General features: G+C 38.0%; 3 protein-coding genes across 4 annotated transcripts; 1 reads left to right on the top strand and 2 right to left on the bottom strand.

Annotated features, from left to right (window-relative positions):
- Positions 1–1367: 1367 nt before the first annotated feature.
- On the bottom strand, positions 1368–5267 carry LOC137132055 (mediator of RNA polymerase II transcription subunit 26-like). Of its 2 annotated transcripts, none has more exons than XM_067514094.1 (3): positions 4930–5267; positions 3527–3604; positions 1368–3415 (listed from the first exon to the last, which is right to left on the bottom strand). In XM_067514094.1, exons 1-3 carry the CDS (start codon positions 4999–5001, stop codon positions 1835–1837), a joined length of 1731 nt encoding a protein of 576 aa, XP_067370195.1. In that variant the 5' UTR covers positions 5002–5267; the 3' UTR covers positions 1368–1834. The 2 variants fall into 2 exon arrangements, with proteins under 2 accessions (XP_067370195.1, XP_067370196.1); XM_067514095.1 differs by having other exon boundaries at positions 3527–3601.
- Positions 5268–7185: 1918 nt separating this feature from the next.
- Positions 7186–10436, bottom strand: smim7 (small integral membrane protein 7). Its single transcript, XM_067513915.1, has 5 exons — positions 10318–10436; positions 10036–10077; positions 9181–9233; positions 9003–9093; positions 7186–7947 (listed from the first exon to the last, which is right to left on the bottom strand). The coding sequence occupies exons 1-5, from the start codon at positions 10341–10343 to the stop codon at positions 7932–7934; spliced, it is 228 nt and encodes a 75-aa protein (XP_067370016.1). The 5' UTR covers positions 10344–10436; the 3' UTR covers positions 7186–7931.
- A 1747-nt stretch (positions 10437–12183) lies between these two features.
- Positions 12184–21588, top strand: tmem38a (transmembrane protein 38A). The gene is made up of 6 exons (XM_067513914.1): positions 12184–12608; positions 17224–17380; positions 17833–18017; positions 19652–19739; positions 20162–20279; positions 20875–21588. Exons 1-6 carry the CDS (start codon positions 12485–12487, stop codon positions 21079–21081), a joined length of 879 nt encoding a protein of 292 aa, XP_067370015.1. The 5' UTR covers positions 12184–12484; the 3' UTR covers positions 21082–21588.

Genomic DNA, 21588 nt, shown 5'->3' with positions numbered 1-21588 from the left:
CTGGTTCACCGTCAGACTAATGACAACGAATAAGACTGAGAGAGAGAGAGAAACGCACAAGCACACACATGCGCGGCGCGCGCACACACACACAGCTTCTGGCTGCCGCCATCAAATTAAACAACACCCACTGAGTACAAAGTAGCCAAACGAAAAATATATTTTGTGTTTTGAACTTAAAAACGTAAATGTTTTTTTTAGACATTTTTCCTAATTTTCCAAATGTACGGCTCTTTATGAAGTGTTTTTTCTAGACAACCTTACAGGACTTAAGGGATATGATGCTGATGTGTTGAAGTCAAACATGCGTCAATGGATAAGAGCTTTTTTTATGTGGAATAGGAGGATCTAAACACCGTTTTGCAGGTGGTTTTAATGTAGCTGTTTAGCTTGCTGCAGACAATAAAAAAAGTCTATATGGGTTGATGCTATTGATTTTTCTTTCTGCGAGTTAAAAAGAGCCAGCAGAGATCCTGACCATTCAGAATTGGTATGCTGTTTAGAAAAACTGTAAGGACTCATGCATAATGACAGGGAAGACAATCATAATTCCTTCATTTTTTTTTTATTAACACATGTCAACATGTCCACAAGGACAAAGTAGCAAATATGTTTTCTTCTGTTTGACTCAACAAAGAAGGCTGATTTCTGTACATTCACTAAAGCTCTATCTTTAGGAAAAACAAAGGTTCCCATAAGGCAAACATATTTTAAAGGAATGATACGAAGTACTTTTTCCAGCATGTCAATTTATATCTCAGTTCATCCTGACGGTACAAAAATGCCAGCTGGTAGTTTGCTCAGCAACATTAAAAGCCAAATATACAGTGAAGGGAAATGAAAAGTATAAAATAAAATTGATTCACATTATCTAAATGTCTTTTTGGAGAGTTTTACTGTAATGTCACATTGGCATTATCAGCAGGGAAAGGCTGAAATATCACAGCTGCAAATCTAAACCAACTCTAAATAAAAGTAACATGATTTAGTGTAGTCTGAACATGTATACATCTTAAAATTAATATGTAAATAAATATTTTACATGAATGTCACATTTCCTTATCAGCATGCATTGTTTTTACCTTTTACAAATGTTTCTCTCACTCAAGTCAAACTGCACATTCATATCTGGCAGTTTCATGTCAACCATCGTTCAAAACAAAAAAAAATTCTATGTTTTTAAAACTGATTTGTTAGTTTCTGTTTATGCTAAACGTCAATGTGTGAAACAGTCATGCAATGACAAATATTTCACAGTCAAAGAGTTGATAATACATATGATAATGGTAGCTACTTGAAGTATACAGCTAAAATGCCACGTTTAAGATGTATAAGCCAATGACAACAAAAACCTTGTTACATGTATCTGTTAGTTTGGCTTCAATGATGTCTCACTATGTCACAGATTTTCTAAATATAAAATTTATTTAAACTTAAAAAAACTACAGTGAAAATAAAATCTTAGAGGATGCCAAAATTCAGCCACATTCCACAAGGCATGTGGATAAATAAAATGTACTTTAATATGATGTTCCTTATCCATTCAAAGAATGGCAGGCATTGGAAACTTATTCTGTACAGTTACTGAACATGAACAAATGAATGGGCAGGTGCATAGTCTTTTCCTTTCATGCTGTTCTGACACTACTCTTCAAAACACTGATTTCAGCCCCTGTGAACCAACCCGTACTCAAATAGGCAGCTATTTATTCCACTTTCACCAACAGTGCAAAACAGCAGCTTACACTTTGAAGTAACCTTCACGTCTCTACAGTTGTTCTACTCTACAATACAAGCTCCTTTTACCTCCTAATTCAGACACCTTCCCCCAGTTTCAATCCAAGCAGACGTATGGAAGTATGTTCAGTCTACTCTCATCTCCATGTGGGTCTAAGGAGATGCACTCCATCCAGTCATACCAGTTACCCTTTGTGTCATAGCAACCATTTACCCCTGACCAGTGTTTTGTGTGTAGTCTGTTCACGTCTTCACTGGTGACCTCTCGACTAACCCCTGGTAAATCCTTGGCAGGCAGCTCTGCTGCTAACACATGTGGTTTATTGTTGTCTTTAAATTGGGGTTCCTCTTTTTTCAAGAACTCTGTCATAAAAAAGTGTGCACCAGGAGTGTGAGCACCTGATGATGTCAGCACATTACTTTGCTGGCTTAGGTAAGACTGGATGATTTCGCTCCTTGACAGTTCTTTCCAGTCTGTCTGCTGGAAGGGACTGGGAGGAACTGGTGGATTCTGCTTCGGCTGTTCTGACCATTGAGATTTAGGTCTGTGATCCAGTCTGACCTCTGCCTCCTGGCATGACTCTTTATGAAAGGAGGGTTTGATCTGCCCTGTTACAGGGTCAAATGTCAGTCTTCTGTCTTTTAACCTGACTGGTTTAATACCGTCTACTAGAGTCTCTCCATCTATATTTACCACATAGTCTTTAGGTCTGTATTTCTGTCTTTTCTTTTTCCCTTTATTACTAACAGCAATATCACCTCCTAAACTGGTCCCATCATTGCAGGAGGAAGCAGTTGAGCTGTAAAGAGACTTGTTGGGAGGCCGGCTTAAGTCTGAGTCCCCGGTAGATGAAGTGTCTGTATGTAAACCCTGAACACAAACATTTAACGACTGAGGAGAAGGCCCCAGCCCAGAGTCGTCCACAGACCCATGCCTCATGGTCGTGCTAGGAATACTATGTGGCTGTGGTTCAGTTTGTTTAACAACAGCTTCCAGCAGCTGCTTTGGAATTTGAGGACTGTGTGAGGTACAGCGAGGGCTTCTTGGTCGATACTGCCCACCCGATGCAGCTTGCTGCTGCCTGGATTGCTGCTGCAGAGCTGATGCTTTCAGGAAAGAAGTGTTGGAAGGCTTGGTGTATCCTGGGGCACTTGCATGAGGTTTTACAGCATGGACATGGATTTTATTTAGCTTGTCATTGTCCAAAGGCTCAGAGATCTCCCTGTCTAAAGGCTGATGTGTAAGAGTATCTGTGAAAATTTCCGAGCTACCACAAACACCATTGGTTGACAGCTGTTTGGAGTTTTGTATTTTTTCATTAAGAGTTGTTTTGGATATCTTGGCTGGTAGGAGCTGTCCTTCCTTCTGGTCACCTTTATGTTTCCTTATGCATGGTTTTTCCACCTTCAGGGGGTAGCAGTTGTTAAAATCATTTCTGTTTTTCAACTCTGGGCCAGTTTTACCTGATGGTCTGATAGTAGCTGGAGAGGAGATGCAGGGATGAGCACCACTACTGGAAGACCACGATGCACTAGTGTGGCTTTTGGATAACACCTCACTCTTCCCTGGTTCAATTAGCTTCTGCCAGTTTCGCAGGAGCTTCTTGGCTCTTTTTGCAAGGTCTTCATTCTTGGTGTTCCTCCTGACATCATTGATAACCTTGCCAAGACGGGTTTCCTTCAAGGAGAGAAGACTGATGTTAACTGGCCATTATGAATTGATTTCTGAAGAGCTGGATTTAACAGAATTGTTTTGAATGCACATACTGCAGTTCTGAACTTAACCTACCTCCAGTGCCTCTTTTGTGATGGGATATTTCTCCAAAAATGAGATAACCTCTACCACTACCACCATGTTGCGTATCTGCTGAAAAGACACACACTATTATAGATCTTAATCCTGAGATAATAGTTATGTTAGCTTTACAACTATAACAATCAAGTACAAGGTGTATGTACGTAGATATTAAAATTTGTGACTCAGGGCATGCAAAATATGTGTATGTTCTACATGGATAGAGAGGCTATTATAAGGCCGGGCTTCATTTGAATAAACTTTCAAATGTGCACCTGTATGTCAACAGACAATGTACCAATTCTGGTTTCAGGCTCAATATGACAAACTGAAAATCCATGCAAATGTGCCAGTCGCAGACCAAATCAGTCCTGCAAATGAGATTGAACAACAACCAATTTACTTGAATGTAGCCAATCTTTATGGAGTGAGGTTAGGTGGTACAATAATATATGTAATGGGATCCACTAACTTTGTTCTTCAGAGCTCATTATACTGTAGTAGCAATCCCTTTAATAGCTGGTTGTAGGTGCCCATCAAGAATAGTAACGTGTTATAGCAGGACTGAATATCATTAGCATTCTGAAATACATCGCATGGGTATTGCTGGTATCCATCTATTGCTATATACTGATAACTAATTGTTTTGGTGTTTCAGTATAAAAATGTTTAAAATGGTGGAAAGGGGCCCATAAGTATTCCCTGCAGCCAAAGTGAACACCAACAGTGAAAAGTCAGAAGATGTTCAGTTCCTTAGAAAAACTAAAATGAGCAAATGTTTAAACACAATGAAAAGCATATTTTTTGGCATTTTGCTCAAAAATATGGCATATCTATTATTGAAAAAGGTTTTAGGGGAACTGGTTAATTTTGAGGTCCCTGGCAAAGTTACTGAACTCAATGTAGTAACTTGTGAATACAAGCAATTTCTCTTTTTAATACTGAATTGTGCGTAATATTTAATTTATTATCTTGTGGTGCTATAACATGCCAATTATCCATGTCTAGATGCCATTTGTGCGCATATGAGTGAAGCCTTTATCTGACCGAGAATGAATGAACGTCTCTGACACATAAGCACACTTACCTTTAAAATATATGCTCCTGCCTTATGGTTCAGTTTGTTAAGTTACAATCCTTAAGCTCTGGGCATTTTGGCGACACACTACACAGAAAACTATACATATATCAGCCAGCAGCAGTGGAATGTCTGTTAGTTAGTTGGTTACTTTGCTATTTAGAGATGTTAGCCAGCTAATTAGCAAGTAAATAACAACTCGCCATTCACCGACTGCCTACACTTTATAAACGTGAAGACCTGACCTGAAGTCGGGTTGACCTTATTGTCTCCCTTCCTCCGCCCAGTTCGTAGCGTGGAAACCAGCGGACATACTCACATTGCTCTGGCCGTCGATGGCCTGTAGCAGCCGGTCTCTCATCACCTGCGGAGTGGCTGTAGCCGCTGTCATCGCCTGGCGGTGTCGCGGCTCGGTTAGGACGGACTCAGACAGCAGAATCTCCCGAATAGGCGGCCGTGGGAAATCTGCCGACACTCACAAACCCGACAGAATGTGTTCTGTAGGCGGGGGCACCATGTTTTATGATGCTTTTCTGTTTGTTTTCGTTCCCCACCGTCACGTATTTGATTTCTCTTACAACAAGAATAGGCAATCCTGTCCGGGAATCGGCTACCCCGTTGGTAGCCTCCTCCTCCTCCTCGGTCCCCTCATCTGGTTTTTTGTGTAGCGCTGGTGAAGAGCATTATGGGAAAGTTTTACGTGGACGACGTCAATTGACGTCATGTCGTCAACACGCGTTGGCTTTGTTGTTCATGTTGTGTCATCATAACTGTATTCACGGGTTTTACGCTACACTTTACTTATACACTTATGAAAGATACAAAACTGGGAAATAGTTTTTATATCAATACTATAGATTTCAGCAGTTACATTTTATCCTTTTACACATTTTTAACCATATATGTCTGACGTTCTCTGTGTGTTTTTATTCTTATTAGATTTAATATCTTAACAACATGAACATAGCGATCTGCAACCATAAATACATATTCATAAATACATAACAATGTGGGTTATTCAGATAGACCGAAGAAAGTGTAGCAGTATTTTTACATTTTTTGCCTAAGTTCTTGAATTAAAGGAAGTGACAGAATTCCTTATGAATGATAAGGAAGGATGATTTGGTTCTCTAAATAGAACTTTCCAAGTAAGCTACTATGATCTATGTATGCTGTAAAAACCTTGGTATGCAACTACATTTTATAATATATTTCTCATTTATTTCTCTATTTTTTAAGTTACCTATGTAATATACAGTTTTACATATTTTATTTGATACAAAACATGTTAAAGAAATAGATCACTATAATACATATTTTTATGCTTGAATCCTACAGGGAATACAATATAATGATGTTAAATCCACAGATCAGCCACAACATTAGGTACACCTGAACAATCAAATGCAACCATTAAGCCATTAATTCTACTTTTACATGGTTATAACGTTTTAGTTTTTAAGTTGAAACTCAGAAAGGTGATAATTCTATGTGGTTGGTAGAGTGTGGGTGGTAGAGTTGTCCTGGAGTGCATTAAGAAGTGGTTCTAATGTTTTGGTCGCCGTATTTAAAATGAATGAGGAGGAAAAAAAACCTTTACACTTAATGATCGAAATAAAACAAATTTGTGTCGCAGTAAAAACAAATCTCTACAGACTAATTTAAATGAATTAAAATGTTAAAGAGAAAGAAATAACTATTCACTCCTTTTAAGTCTGCATTTAGTAGATACAATTACAGCATTCAGCCAGTGTGGACAGTTCTCAGTCGGCTTTGAACATCTGAACACTGCAGTGTTTCCTTTTGGAAAACTGCTCAAGCTCTGTTGGGTTGCATGGAGATTTTGAGTGAACAGCCATTATCAAGTCCAGCCACGAAATCTCCCAAGTCACAGAGGAATGGTAAATGTGTTGGTATTGCTTAGAAGCAAAAAACATAGTAACTTTGTCTTCATTTGTGTGTGTGTTTGTAAGGTGGGGGTTACTTTATAGAAGAACAACCTGGATTCACACTGGTATGGTGCAGACATGTACAGAGCAATGCTGATGTTTACCTTTAACAAATTGAAAGTAAACTTTTTTTACAGAAATGCCAACTTGTTTCTTTTGTCATCTGCAAAGGACAATTTGTCAGTTGCATTCTAAAGTCACAATTTGATTAATTAAATGTTTTATTATATATACATTGGACATAAATACAGTCCAAAAACAAGCATGGAGCATGGAGGACACTAGTAGCCAGATGTTTATTGTGTACATCACCTACCGGCAACACATGTGGCTCTTTAGTCTAGCTGTCTGCTAAATTTTCACTGTCTGCTATCACATAAGGTAAAAATCAAATAAATGAATAAAACAAAATTGTGTATACTGGACTCTATTATGTATCAAAAATTCATTATTGCATCATGAAAAATGTACAATATGTTGTATTCCAGCCACCGAAAAAATAACAACAACAAGGATGCCCTTCCTGACACAGTCCTCTGCATTTATCCAGACTTGAGACTGGGACAAGAGCCAGTGTCTGGCTTTTGACCACATCTAGTTGCATTAAAGAATAAATAATCCACATACTAGATACAAAAACATAAGTTTTATTATGTATAAGGACACATTTACATATACATGTACTTAATGCACATGTTTCCTAAAAATAAAGGGAAAGAAAATCTGAGGTTGCATTCAAATATTCCATATTGACCCACACAAGAGCCTAACAGCTGAGGAGTAAATATAGAGAAGTTTGCATCATTTATAACCAACAGATGAGAGGGTAGAGTTCATAAAGTGACAAAGATATTTCCTCATTCTGTGGAAACTAGCTGAATTCTCTAAAAATCAGAAATGAAAAATTTCAGCAAGATGATGTTGGTAAGTCTAAATGTTTTATATAAACTATTATTACATGGTTGGACAGAGCCAAATCTTTAAATTATGACAAAAAGCTAAAAAACCACAGATAAACATTTACCAGGTTGTTTGTGAAAGCTGCTCATCATGTTCAACCCTGACATGTTCTTTAATAAACGTACTGACACCCTTAAGAAAACATCCCGTAGAATGAAGCACAAGGGCACATGACATGAGTTTGTAAAGGGACAGTATAAACAAACAAAAAATGTAGCAACTTCTACAAGACAAAATAAATATAGAGAATCAAAAATTCCTGTACAGCCACATGTAGATTTACAGTTTGAAGTGATGAAGAAAACAATTAAAAGGGCTAACAAAACAGAAAAGTGATTTAAAGGCAAAGTTTAGAGCATCCATCTTGGAAAATGTATGAACTCAGTGGAAGTCTGGTCCCATCAAATGTTGATCATGATCCAAACAATCTGAGAAAATCAAAGACATTCAAACAGTTAGAAACACAACACATTTGCAAAACATGTAGGCATATTTCTGGAAAACTAAGTAAAAACATTGTTAATGAGGTGAGGTTGAGCCACAGGAAGAAGAGTGACTTGCTTATATTTGGTTTATAAAACTGGAAACAAATCGCTACCCAATTCCAAGACAATATGGGTTGTCACATGTAAAAGAGTGATTATTTCTTTAACTACAAGGTTTCTGTGTTTCATCATATTGTTCACAAAGACCAACACCAAAATGTCTGTGAAAATCAAACTCCAAACCCACTGATTACTTCTGAAGTCATAAACATAGTGTCTGATCCTTCTGGCAGTTTTCTAATCTCTGCAGAATGACAGTTTGTGGGTCAACTCTCTGGCCAAGGCTCTTGCTGCTCACTTACTCAGTGATGAATTGAGGCCAATGTGCTATGTTATGGATTCATACAGAGTTTCTTGGGAATCATGTCTTGGTTTTTATCCCATCATGCTGTGAGTATTATATACACTAGCGTGAGTCTTTCTAGAATGCAGACAGACTAAATAGCGGATGAAATAGTTGGTATCCTTCCATGATAGAAAAGAATAAACCCACAAATTTCCAAATAAGTATTGAAAATCAGTCTGATTTTTTAATTAACTGAATATTTGAAATACAACAAATGCAAATGGCACAGAATATTTTAGTCATATTTCTTATAATTAGCATCACACGTTCAATATTCAGTTATTTAGCCTATTTTTAGTTATTTTCTTTTATTACTTTTTTATTACTTCTTTTATTACTTTTTGTTTCAGATTATTTAACAAAAAAGTTAGTTTTTATATATTTTTGTGGAAGGCTACTAATAATTTATTGTTGTTTTACATGCGATTTGCAGAAAAAAACAAAACATAAAATTTTAATAGTCTCTCTTTTTAAAGTCACTAGATGACAAACTTTCAAAAACTAAAACTCCTACCTGACAATAAAAAAGCAAGAGCAGCACGTTCACTATTACAGCCCACTTGTAAAATATGTGCCAGCATTTACTACTCACAGGATCATGCAGAACATAATGAAGATGTTCCACAGAGCAATGAAGATTCGAAAGTATCGCAGGCTGAGCAGGAACTCTCTAATGTTGTCACCTGAAAAACAGACAATACTTTGAGAATGATATAAATCTGTTAAATACACACTTTCCATCATTTTTATATCTCTCTCTTTAACAACACCTGTTGTTGGTGCTCTGGATTCATCTCCAAATCCATGGGACTCCTTCCTTTTTCTGCAAAACAGCAAAAGTTTACCTCCTACTAACAGATGTATTAGAACAGCGAGTATGATCTAAACATCTGGGTCTTGAGACTGCGTGCTTCCAGGCTTATGTGTCAGGTATTATAATTTACTTGTAACATGTTGTCAACTATAATATAATATAACCAAACAAACGATACTGCTTCTATAATATAACACAAATGTTTTGCTGTTTCCTGATGCTCTTCATGGCTTGGGCAGTTGTTTACATGTTGTTTCTACTCCTATATTTTATTGCATCTTGTTGTCTTCAGTCTGTTTATTTTTACTTCATAGGTTGCAGAACATCTCTCCAAAGAACTGCAATTGAAATTTAACCAACTGGCTAACAATGGAACATTTAGAAAGGTTGATTAAAGTGCATTGTCTTTATATGTAAATCAAATTTATCAGTTTGTGATAAAAATTTTACTTTTAAAACAGTAATGGTTATTATTCATTGTAAATACACTAGTTATGTATTACCTATATAGCATATGGACACTCATCTTTATATTTTGTAAAGAATAGTTTAAAATGAGTAATACACAGTATTGTGTTTCAGCATTACATAGAGTTTCAGCAACAAATGCACAAAAACAAGCTGGGGTAAAATTACTTCACGCGTATATATAGTAAACAGTAGTAAACTTTCTGGGTCAAAACAATAAGTAAGGCTCTTAGCTGAGTTAGTTCATTCTTACACAGAGGTAAGAATGGATTAGAATCTTATAAACAAAGAAACTAATGCAGTGAAATCACGTCAGCATTAAACTTGTGAATGCAATACTCACAACTTGAAATTCAGCACAGCTCCTGCATTCACCAGTAAGGTCCTGGAGAACAAAAAACACAAGACACAAGAGACCTCATTTCTGGATAGGTAAGGATTGTTTACCCGCTGAGCTAACGTTAGCTGCTGAGTTGGCGTTAGCACGAAGCTAATTAGCTTTTTATTTGGCATGATTTATCTCTATATAACTAACAATACGGAGAACAATAGCACTTGCCGAGAACAGAATTGTTAAATATTAACGCGTCCCTTTTTAAAAACTGACAGACATTGAATAACTTACCCGAATATCAGAAGATCTCCGATCATCTTGTTCACATCACAGCACAGAGACACCTCACTTCCGCGTCCGCTCACGCAATCAGGAATGCGACCATTAAAATTTCAGGACTGCGGGTGAATGGGTTTTACTGTCCGCCAGGTGGTGTGTGCGCCCCACACACTGACCTCCACTGATGAACCTGGTTTATGTTTCAGCGGCCTCACTCCATATAACAAAGTATAACCTACTAGGAATGTCCCATCCTGGCATCATACCGTCATACCTGAGCACTGTGCTCCATTTGTAGACAGGCAAAGTAATGCTTTAGTGGTTATTGAGCCATTGTAGCATTTGCAACTGTTTGAAAGATTTTGTCTTCTTTAAAGCTCCCATTTATCCATGCTTTAAATTTGTCTCCTTTGAATAATAAATTGTTTAGAATATATATTTCGCTATATATATATATATAAATATTTAAAGCACATAGACTTTTTTCTAGTCGCTGAAAAAACAGTAAATAATAAAATAATGAATTTAATCCTAAATAACTCCCACTTCCCCATGATACCTGTTTTTATTTGTAGCCTGGTTATAAACCTGCATACACTTTTTATTAATTGGAATACTTTCAAAAATATTTCTGATGTCACAAATCATGATCGTACACTAAACGATTATGCCTCAAAAAAACTTTTTTGTAATAACAAACTCTGTGGATAAATCAGCCTGACCAGAACGTTGACCAGCCTGACCAGAAAAGGTTCCATAAGTAAAATAAATTTTTGAAGGGACAGGGACTTTTTGTGCAATTGATGTATTATTTTGATGTATTTTCTTTTTAAAGAAGGATTTAAAAAACAAAACAAAAGCAAGCATAAAAATAATTGAATCCAAATACATCAATTAATCTCCTCTTTGGTCTTCCTCTAGAACTCCTGCCTGGCAGCTCTAACGTCAGCATCCTTCTACCGATATATATTCACAGTCTCTCCTGTCCTGAACTTCAATCTGGCCTCTCTGACTTTATCTCCGAAACATCTAACCTGAGCTGTCCCTCTGATGTCCTCATTCCTGATCCTGTCCATCCTCGTCACTCCCATAGAGAACCTCAACATCTTAAGCTCTGCTACCTCCAGCTCTGCTTCCTGTATTTTCTTCAGTGCCACTGTCTCTAAGTCAACATCGCTGGTCTCACCACCGTCCTAAACACCTTTCCTTTCATTCTCGCTGATACTGAAACAAAACACCTTACACGTTTCTCCACCCGTTCCAATCTTGCACACACCTCTTTACCTTTTTCTCCACACTCTCCTTTGCTCTGAACCGTTGAGCCTAAGCACTTAAATAATGAATGAACATTATACCATATAATCTTACTAAAATAAGTTACGGAAAAAAGTCAGGATAGACACCTCCAGCCTCCAGTAAAAATTACAGAACTTATTAATTTTGTTAGGTAACATGCACCAACAATACTGCATGCTTCTTTTGTTGTTTTCCATTTCAAATATTTTCAAGTTCTTAATTTAGAAGCGTTGGCTCTATCTAGTGGTGACGACGGTCGTTGCTATGATTATTAAGTCTAAGGATTAGAATTAGGATAAAATAAAAATAAAATTAATTGTTAATCCGACAGACCTGCAATAAATGTGACAATATATAGATTAGGTTTTAGTTCATTTTGGTTGCTTTAATGCGATTCTGCATTTAATCGCAACATTTCTGCACCATCTGGAAGAATGTAAACAAGCCGTGGCAAAATATCATCAAACGCTGAACTGTTTGAAATCATGTGATGTGAGTCAATTTCGATGCAGGATCTGGTCCGGATATGAGGAGGTTTTTATGAAGCACTGAATAAATCGTTATCCAGCGAAATAATGATGATTATGTCGATGCTGAAGCCACGAGGACAAGGCTTTTGTTTCCTTTCTCCAGCAGCTGACACATACACCTGCTGTCGCCTTAGAACCAGAGCAGCTGACACAGAGCGCAGATGATGATGATGAGGCTGTGGATATGAGTGGTATTAATAGGAGGGCTTGAGTGTCACAGTCTTTCACTGCTGAGACCGGGGGGCTTGGTGGAGAGTCGGCGGACCGGGCTGGGGGGGCTTTTGATCCAGACTGCGCAGTTGGAATAGAAACACAAAACAAAACCGGAATTCACAGAATATCAGACGGACAACATGGACGTGCTCACAGTTCTTAATTTGGGCGATTTTGCCCAAGCTTTCTCCAAAATGGGAATGTTTCCTGTGTTTGATCTCGCTTATTACATCGTGTCCATCCTCTACCTCAAGTATGAGCCAGGTCAGTTTGTTGTCTTGCTTTCTGTCCATCTCGAGAAGTGAGTCTAGTTTTTCAAATGAATGGCGATCCAGGCTAAAAGATGTTCTTTATGCTACTCCAGAGGTGCATCTCTATGTCTCACTAGGCCTGTGTGTAAACATATACTTATTTACTACAACACAAAGTAAATAACAGCAGTTGTTAAATGTTATAATTTAATATTTAAACCAATAAAATGCAAACTGCACGTGCTCACATATCCCTACAAGGACTTTCTGTTGCTGTTATCTCTATAGGAACCTATCCTTATAAAGCATGACCTGTTACATAAACTTCACAGCTCTGGCTGCCTGGTGTGAGGGAATGTGTTGCTGCAGCAGCCTGACCTCGTTTTGACTGTAGAAAATCACAGGAGTAGATTAAAGCCCTCAGCTTTTAGGTCACGGTTGATATTTTACAAGATTTAACTCCTTCTGAGGAGGATGAAACCTGAGGAAGGCCTGTGCATACCACTGTCTTAGGCAATAAATAGAAGATCCTGAAATAGGCAGTGGCTCTGGACCTCTGAAGCCCCTTAGCTGCAAACTTGTAGGCTGGAGTTGGGTGTGCTATTCACAATGGATGTTTAAAAAAAAACATGAAGACCACCATGACTTCACTTTTCCTTTGGGCCCAGTTTTGATAACTGTTGAACCATCAGTGAATAGTAGTACCAAACCTAAAACCTCACAACAAACAAAATCCATATATTTAAAGCTGTAACGGATATAGAAGTGAGCAAAGACGAGCACTAATTGACAGATAGATAATGAACTTAGACATCTGGAGAAAGTTAATGGATATTATAGGGTTAAATACTTTATATAGTAGTGTTTTTCCAGTATCCACCTGTAAGTATCTAAAGCAGTGTGTTGGTAAAAAGTTTAAAACCTTTGTGATTAGTATTAGTTTAGAAACTAAAGTTAAAGTGAGAAGTGAATAAATGACATTTTCTATTTGAAATGAAATATTCTAACTAATGGAGCACACTGTCTCTCTTAAATGCAACTCAAATTCACCAATCAAAATATGTGTGATGTGGACAAAATGTGAAACAAGAAATTGTACAAACTCCCAGGGCAAGCTACATGGAGTCGGATAGACCACCTCAAGTGATGTAAACGAAGTCACCATAACGAGTTTTAAAGTTAGTTGTTTAAAGTTATTAAACTGTTGGAGGTTGCGTTACATAATGGAGGCTCCAAGTTTTGACAGGGAAGAAGAATCTTCGGAATAAAAAAATGATGACTGCTGGCTCTCTTCCATCGATTAGGACACTTTTTAAAAAGTGTGCGTTTTGACTCACAGTGTTATAGAAGTGCAGTGCTTCACTGGTGTAGTAACAGGTTGAACACATCAATGACATGCAGCTTTTGTGTGGTTGTACAATGCAAACTAGTTTTCATAACTACTTGAGTGTAATTTGAGATTTAGTTTTCAGAACAAGGATCCCAATGCTTAAAAATTGTGAGCTTATTTTAACGCACACCCCAGTTAAAATGCTGAATTTCTGATACTTTGCATTTACCGTTTTTTATTACTGCAGCTCTAATTATTCTGCTGTGACTTATTATCTTGAGCTAGTTGCTAGTTGCATAAACATGTCAATACTGTCTTTAAAGTTTTAAGGGTGTAAAAAACAATGTGTTGCTTTGCTGGAGCCCACATATCCTGTAGTGGTTGAGGTAAATGTGGTTGGTTCATTCTAATTAATACTTGTTTTTGTGTTTTATGGTAAAGTTAATAACAACTAAGTTAAAATTACTCTTGAGAGAGTCCTTGATTTAACAGGTTTGTTGTTATGTGTGATTTAGAGTTTAATTGTGTCATCAGACAAAGCTGACTTCATGACTGCAACTGTACAACTTTGTCTCACGTGATATCTCAGAATATTTTACAGTGAAAGTCCTCCTGCAGCCACCAACTGCATGGTTATATTTACCATCATCCACCACTTATGTTAGAGGAGCACATGAATTCTGGGGTCAATTTAAGTGGAAGGAGAGAAAAGTGTGTGTGTGTTTGTGTGTTTGGGGGGGGTCAAAGGTTAAGAAGGACTTGACAGTTGCGGCGCATGGGGAGCAGTTGGGGAGAATATATTTATAGGGTGGCATTTCTCAGCATCAGATTGCTTTTAAACTGAGCACAAGTCGCATCACGACACCCTCACCCACCTGTTGTTGGGGATTCGTGCTGATGTCTCGATTTACTGTATGTCTCTAACAATGTTAAACAGTCTCTCCCCAGGAAGCAGTACATTATAAGTTAGATACACACATGAACACATACATGATCACAATCATTTTGATGTGTCACAGACTCGTTAAAGGAGTAAAAGTCTGCATTGCTGCATTTTGCCTTCTAGATTTGTCATTTTTGTATATAGGCATATGCTGGATGTACATTTACTGTTCTGAAGTGTATTCCTGAGGTATTTAATCTTACATGCTTTAGGCTTATGTTTTGCTATATTTCAGAGTAAAATACTACACCTCTTACCCCAGAACATTTATTTTACTGCTACTTTTTAGATTTGATTTTGTAAACATATAATAGTTTTATAAAGCATGATTACTATTTAAAGATAAACGTAACCAAATGTATATAAAGCACTGAAACATTTGCCTCCCCTACAAACAAAGTAATACTTATTACATGTATCTGTACCTGGTACACTGATAGGTGTCATCCTGCATAAAGAGTAGTTTTAGTTCTGATGCAAAGTACATTTTATCATCCACATTTCTTAACTTTTTGTAATAAAGGAAACATTCTCAATGTAGCACTTTTAGTTTTAATCAAGTATTTTAGTGGATGTGTTGCTACTTTTGAAACTCTTAAAGTAAATCTTTTTTCTCCTCTGTACATTGGAGTGTGTTGTTGCACCTTAACTTTCATCAGTTTCACCATTTGGACATTTAAATATAACATGAAGCATGCAGCATAAACATTAGTTAAATTAGTTAACGCAACTTTGCATAATAATTCAGGAATAGAGTTAGTGTTTATATTGGTCTTAAAATACAAAGGTAAAAGAAGAAATGTTAATGGGTTTTGATTCCACTTTATAATGGAGACCTGCCAACCAATCCAACGTAAGGGATATCCATGTGCACTGAATATATTCAGCATAAATTAGTGCCACGCTAAGTTTGACAAATAATTTTTTTCATGACCTTTATGTCCCAAAAAAGAACACACTCTTATTCTGTATAAAACATATCCTATGATATATGAGGAGCATCTGTGCTGGTTAAGTCTTTATGTTTTAAGACCGAGTCATTTCTTGCGTCTGTGTATTGTCAGCTCATAACTGACTGTAGTCTTTGTCAGTCAATATTAGGTTATGATAAGCGAGTATTTATCAGGGCGTGAACTGAAATGTTGGACTGGGCGTACATAGACACACAAGGGATCCTCTGATAATGGCTTTGAAAGTTGTTGCTAACAGTTTTTGACTGTGGCAACAACAAACTCGCATCTGATGTCTGCCATAACATGTCTTAGGAGATTATAAAGTTATACAATCTCAAATTGGGCACCTATGTGCATCTATGAAATATTTTACTAACTAGTTTTTTTCTGTCAGTTACAAACACATTCATTCAGTCACGCTACAATACAATTCCATGTTGACAGTCCATACTCCATCATTTAGCAAAAAAGCTTTTTCTGACAGTCAGAGCAGAGAGTGACAGGAACAGGCAGAGAGTGTTACAACAACATGGTTCCCTGGGCTGGGGATATGCTTTGCAGAAGTACTCATAACATTTACTAAATAACAATAGCACACTGTACAAATACTGTACCATGAATAGGTTATGAGAAAATGAGCCCCTGGGTACAGACAGATAACATGCTCTCCACCCCTACAACACTCAGCAGGAAAGAGACACAAAATGACCACAAACGAGGAAGTTTGAGCCTTGCTTAATGTCTCTTGGCCCTTTTCAAACATATAAACCATCAAGTTATACTGTGCTTTCTGTTCTGTTGGGCCCCTGAGCTTGTGCCATGTAGGCCTATAAAGTAATCTGTCCATAATGTTATAATTGCTGCATTCAAAATGTCACAAAAGTACAAAAGAATTAACAGCAAAATATATTTAACATACTGTACAAATAAAGCAACAGTCGTCGGTATGCATTACATTGCAGTATAAGTGTGCGTCACTTTAATGTTGCGACCTGTAAAGGTGGGGCTAATTTGAATTTCACCTCGGTTTTAGAAATCTTCTTATCCAAACCTATGGTCACATGTCGAAGTGTCCCTTGAGCAAGACACTGAACCACATCTTAGGTACTCCAGGTCAATGTTGGCCAGCTGCATAGCAGCTCCCCTATCATGGGCGAATGGGTGGATAAGAAGCAGTGTAAAGTGCTTTGAGTGCCAATATATAAGTGCAGGCTAGTTACCCACTATTATGTTTTCTTTAAGGTATTTCTGTATAGTTATTGTCCTGTGCTTGTAAAGTCCAAGTTGTAATGTGTTAGTGCTTATGGCATAATTAAGAAAAACTTTACCACCTTAACTTACTGAATCAAATTCCTATCAAACAAAGGCCATGGTCATTGATAGCTCCTATTCTGTGTTGCAGGCTCAGTAGAGGTCTCTCGCAGGAGTCCCGTGGCTTCCTGGCTCTGCGCCATGCTCTACTGCTTTGGTAGTTACTTCCTGGCAGACATCATGCTTGGAAGCAGCCCCATCGACTATTTCCAGTACAACAGCCACATCCTGCTAGCCTCAGCTGTTTGGTGAGAAAATACTTACTTTACACACAGAGAAAGGATGTTTTATAAATTCATGCTTTTCATCCAACATTTAAAATTGTATTTAATGTTAAACTGTCCCATGACAATCATTGATTAAAGGTCAGTTCCTTATGAAATATTTGACTTTGAATGACTTAAGGAAATCAACAAAAAAACAAAACAAAGAAATGGTTCAGGTCCAAGTTTTACCTGTTTGAAAAGAATCATTTAAGGGGCAGCACTGCCTCTTGACCTCAGTTATTCCAGAGTCCTAGTGATGACCCTAAACTTTATTTCCCCACAAAAGAAATGTCCACCTTAAAATTTGTGGATTTGATTTCTGTATAAATCGCGTTGCTTATAAGGTTTACAATGGAAGTTTTAGATTTGTAACCAGAAAAATTCAACTCACCTTTTAATACTTTTAATACTCAGTGCTTCTCTTCAATAAACAGGTATCTCGTCTTTTATTGCCCGCTGAACCTCTTCTATAAATGTGTGGTTTTCCTGCCCGTTAAGCTGTGCTTGGTTGCCATGAAGGAAGTTGTCCGTACTCGTAAGATCGTTGCCGGTGTCCACCATGCCCACCACGCCTACCACCACGGCTTCTTCATCATGGTCATTGTTGGATATGTCAAAGGTCAGTGTCTTCCATTCAGTGTTGTAATACGTTATTATTTACTTTTACATTTACTCCTTTGGCACTAGATTTTATCCAAATCAACTTACAGGGGGGGGGCAAAGCAAAAAAAAGATAAATATAAGCAAGGAGAAAACATTAAAGCACGGATTCATGACACAAGATGATATGACAGATATGACAGATGCGAGAAGTTTATTTTTTATTTTATTAATTAAATAAGTGTATAGAGAAGAAGAAGAGTTTCTTCTTCAGCAACATTTTAAAAATTGGGAATGATACTTCTGAGTGTTTGGTCACTCATTCCACCATCATGCGCCCTCGAACTGAAGAACTTTGAGAAAAGAAAAGATCGAGAACTAAGAATTGCCGCACACCAGTGCAGAGACAGCTAGTGTTAGAATCTTGCCACTGCCAAGACACCTCGAAGGTTTGTCCAGGTAAGACCAAAGTCAGGCCATAGTTGTACCGGAGATCAGCAAGTCAGAGAGTGTGGAGAAGGGGGATCTGGTGGTTGACAGTGTCAAAGGCCAAAGATATACTGAGTAGAAGACAGAAGACGTTAAATAGTGCATTGTTTACAGATTAGATCTTTGAGCCAGGGTATAGAAGGTAAGTATGGGCAGGTCTGAAAGACAGGGGGCAGAGACTATCCAGACAAGTTGAGATCTGAGGTTCCCAAAGAATGTAAATAGTGAGGTGTGAGTATGGGAAGGTCTTGGGACATGTCCAGATGGAATGACATCTTTAGGGAAGTGGGCCAGCAGCATGTTGACCTCTTAGCAGAAGTTACCCAGCTCCCTGGTGGCCAATAGGCCACAATCCTGATCAATCAATCAACTGTAACTGTACAGTAACACTGATGGCTTAAGAATAAAATAATGTGATACTGTTGAGGGGTGTTGTTATGGAAAATTCAATGTCAGCAATGAGTCCAGCCTCAGCAGTGTGAGAAAAGGTAAAGTTGAATCAAAGTGAAGCTGTGCCGGTCTTCTGTTTACTATGCAGACAAACAAGTTTTGGTTGTCATGATCCACGTCTTGGACTTTTGTTTTTATAACTTCCTCTGCCCTCAAGTCATTGAATATACATGTACATTCCTCAGTATGCAACACATATACAGACACACATGCTCAGTCTTCCTCATTCATCTTGACCCTTCTTCTTTGTTCTAAGTCCTTCTGACTTGATTTCTGATCGTTGCTGCATATAAGTCCACTGCCTGGCATTACTTGGTGTTAGGAAGTTAAGTCTCTTTGCCATGTTCTCTTGGTTGTCTTCAGTCACAAAGCTAAGTGAAACTTAGTGAAATTGTTGCTAGATTTGACCCCTTCAAAAGACTTTATTTAAAATCAGAGTCATCACAAATCTGGCATCATGTAAAAATCAGTTTGGCCTGCAGCAAAACGTTACTTACGTCTGAATACGTGAAAGAATTTTTAAAACATATACTTGACAATTCACTACAGCCAAATCTGGTGATGTAAAAAAAAGAAACTTATAGGCTGGAACAAAATAACAGACCTGCAGGTGTCCATGTTGAGAATCTGCTAGAAAAAAGGAAGCAGAGTAAGAGCAGTGACACGAGATGTTTTGTCCTCATTTTTCCTCCACTGTCTAATTCTTTCTTACAGGTTCTGGAGTGGCCCTCATGTCCAACTTTGAGCAGCTGCTGCGTGGCGTGTGGAGACCTGAGACCAACGAGATCCTCAACATGTCATTGTAAGTCTGTGATTCCTGCTCTGCAGCTGCTGTATCATGTGCGTGTTCCCAACATGCAGGCATTTTGAAATTGTTGTAGTATTTTCTGAATGCAGTGTCCCCTAGTGGTAGCATCCAAAAAGACACCCTGGCAGTCTTACTACCCCAGACTTAATGTTTTTTTTTTATTCATGGAAATGTTTTATTTCGAACTGAGACTGATTTATTAAGCCCTAGAGAAACATTATACCTGTAACCAACACTTTTCAAAGCAAATAAAAATCCAAAAAAGAAATTATTTCACATTTTCATAAAGGTTCATATTAGTCTAGAAAAGTAGTAGTGGGGGGGGGGACTTTTATGATGTCAAGTGTCTTGAGATTACTTGTGATTGGTGCTATACAAAGTTGAATTAAATTGAAAAATGTTTTTCGTCTCTGTAGCCCAACCAAGGCCAGTCTTTATGGAGCCATTCTCTTCACCATGCAGGAGGTTCAATGGCTGCCAGTGTCCAAGAGCCACCTTATCCTTGTCTTCACCCTCTTCATGGCAACAAGCAAGGTGAGTTCTTCATTGTGGAGTGTAGTTGAGAGTGTTGTTGTCCTGATTTGGTTGATATTCTATTTGTGTATTATATGGCCTATTAGAGCTGGCCAGTTTGTAAAAATACATTATCCATACAACCCATTTTTACTTTTTGTTTCATGTAAAGAGTAAGTGGCTAAGATTTTGGTTAATGGCCCAGATAATCCCCATTGTTATAAGCAAATGCAAATTTGTTTAATGCAGAGTGATATTTCACTCAGAGGAATATTTACAGGTAGAGAACAGGATGTTCTTAGTGTGTTTACTTCCTTGTTTCTGACCCTGATGTATTTAACCACTTATTGGTCAAAATTGTTTTTGCAAGACATGATACATTTTGCTTTGCTTGGACTTTTCCATGTTTGACATGAAACTGAATCAAGGACCAGAGTAAATGAACTAGGTTTGAAAAAGACAGAAATTCCTAAAAAAGTTTTTGCTCCTCTGGAGAGGTTCACCCACTGGAAATGGGTCTATTATGAGTAAACTTATCAACTGATGTGTAAAATCAATGGAGCGTCCCATTTAAATATCCGAAAAGGCTCATCTCCTGTCTCCATCTTCCTCTCAGGTGGTGATGACTGCCCGACACTCTCACGGCTCCCCCTTCGCCCTCATTGAGTCCTGGGTTTGCCACCTGCTGTTTGGCTCCCCTCTGTGTGTCTCTGAGGAGGACCATCATCATCCTCCCCCTGCCGCCGCTCCATCTTCACCTCTCAAAACCAAGGAGGAGTTGAGCGAAGGTGCTCGCAAGAGGAAGGTCAAGAAAGCTGAGTAGGACGACATGCTGCATCAGTGAAACTGCATCTAACTCACCCTCATGGCCTGCACATGATGGGTCTTCCCATTCCTTTTTAGGGAAAGGGGCAGTTTGATGTTTTACCAAATGAGACCCTTTCTATCTGAGCAAAAGGTGCTTTCTGCATTTCTTCATGGCACAAGGACTCTGTAAATACTACAGCCAATCTTTCCCATTTAAGCCCAACCTGAACATTTGAAGCCTATTTAATGATGTGTGAACATCTGCATCTGTGGTTCAACACTATGTGGTCATCCATGTTTGTAGGAGCTGCCTGGTCGTTTCGTGACGACATCAGTAGTTGTTTTATTAGGTGTCAGTGGTTCACCATACCTGATTTTAGTACAGAAAAAAAAGAAAACACAAATGAATCTGGCTCCGAATCACAAATTTTAACGTCAAAGCTCAACGTGAAGAACATTGCTGCTTTTTACCTTGAGAAAAAGACAAATCCATGTGTTTGAATAAAACCATATCAAAAACGTG

Source organism: Channa argus, chromosome 8 (genome assembly GCF_033026475.1).
Source record: "Channa argus isolate prfri chromosome 8, Channa argus male v1.0, whole genome shotgun sequence".
NCBI lineage: Eukaryota > Metazoa > Chordata > Actinopteri > Anabantiformes > Channidae > Channa > Channa argus.
This window is presented reverse-complemented; position numbering and strand designations above follow the sequence as displayed.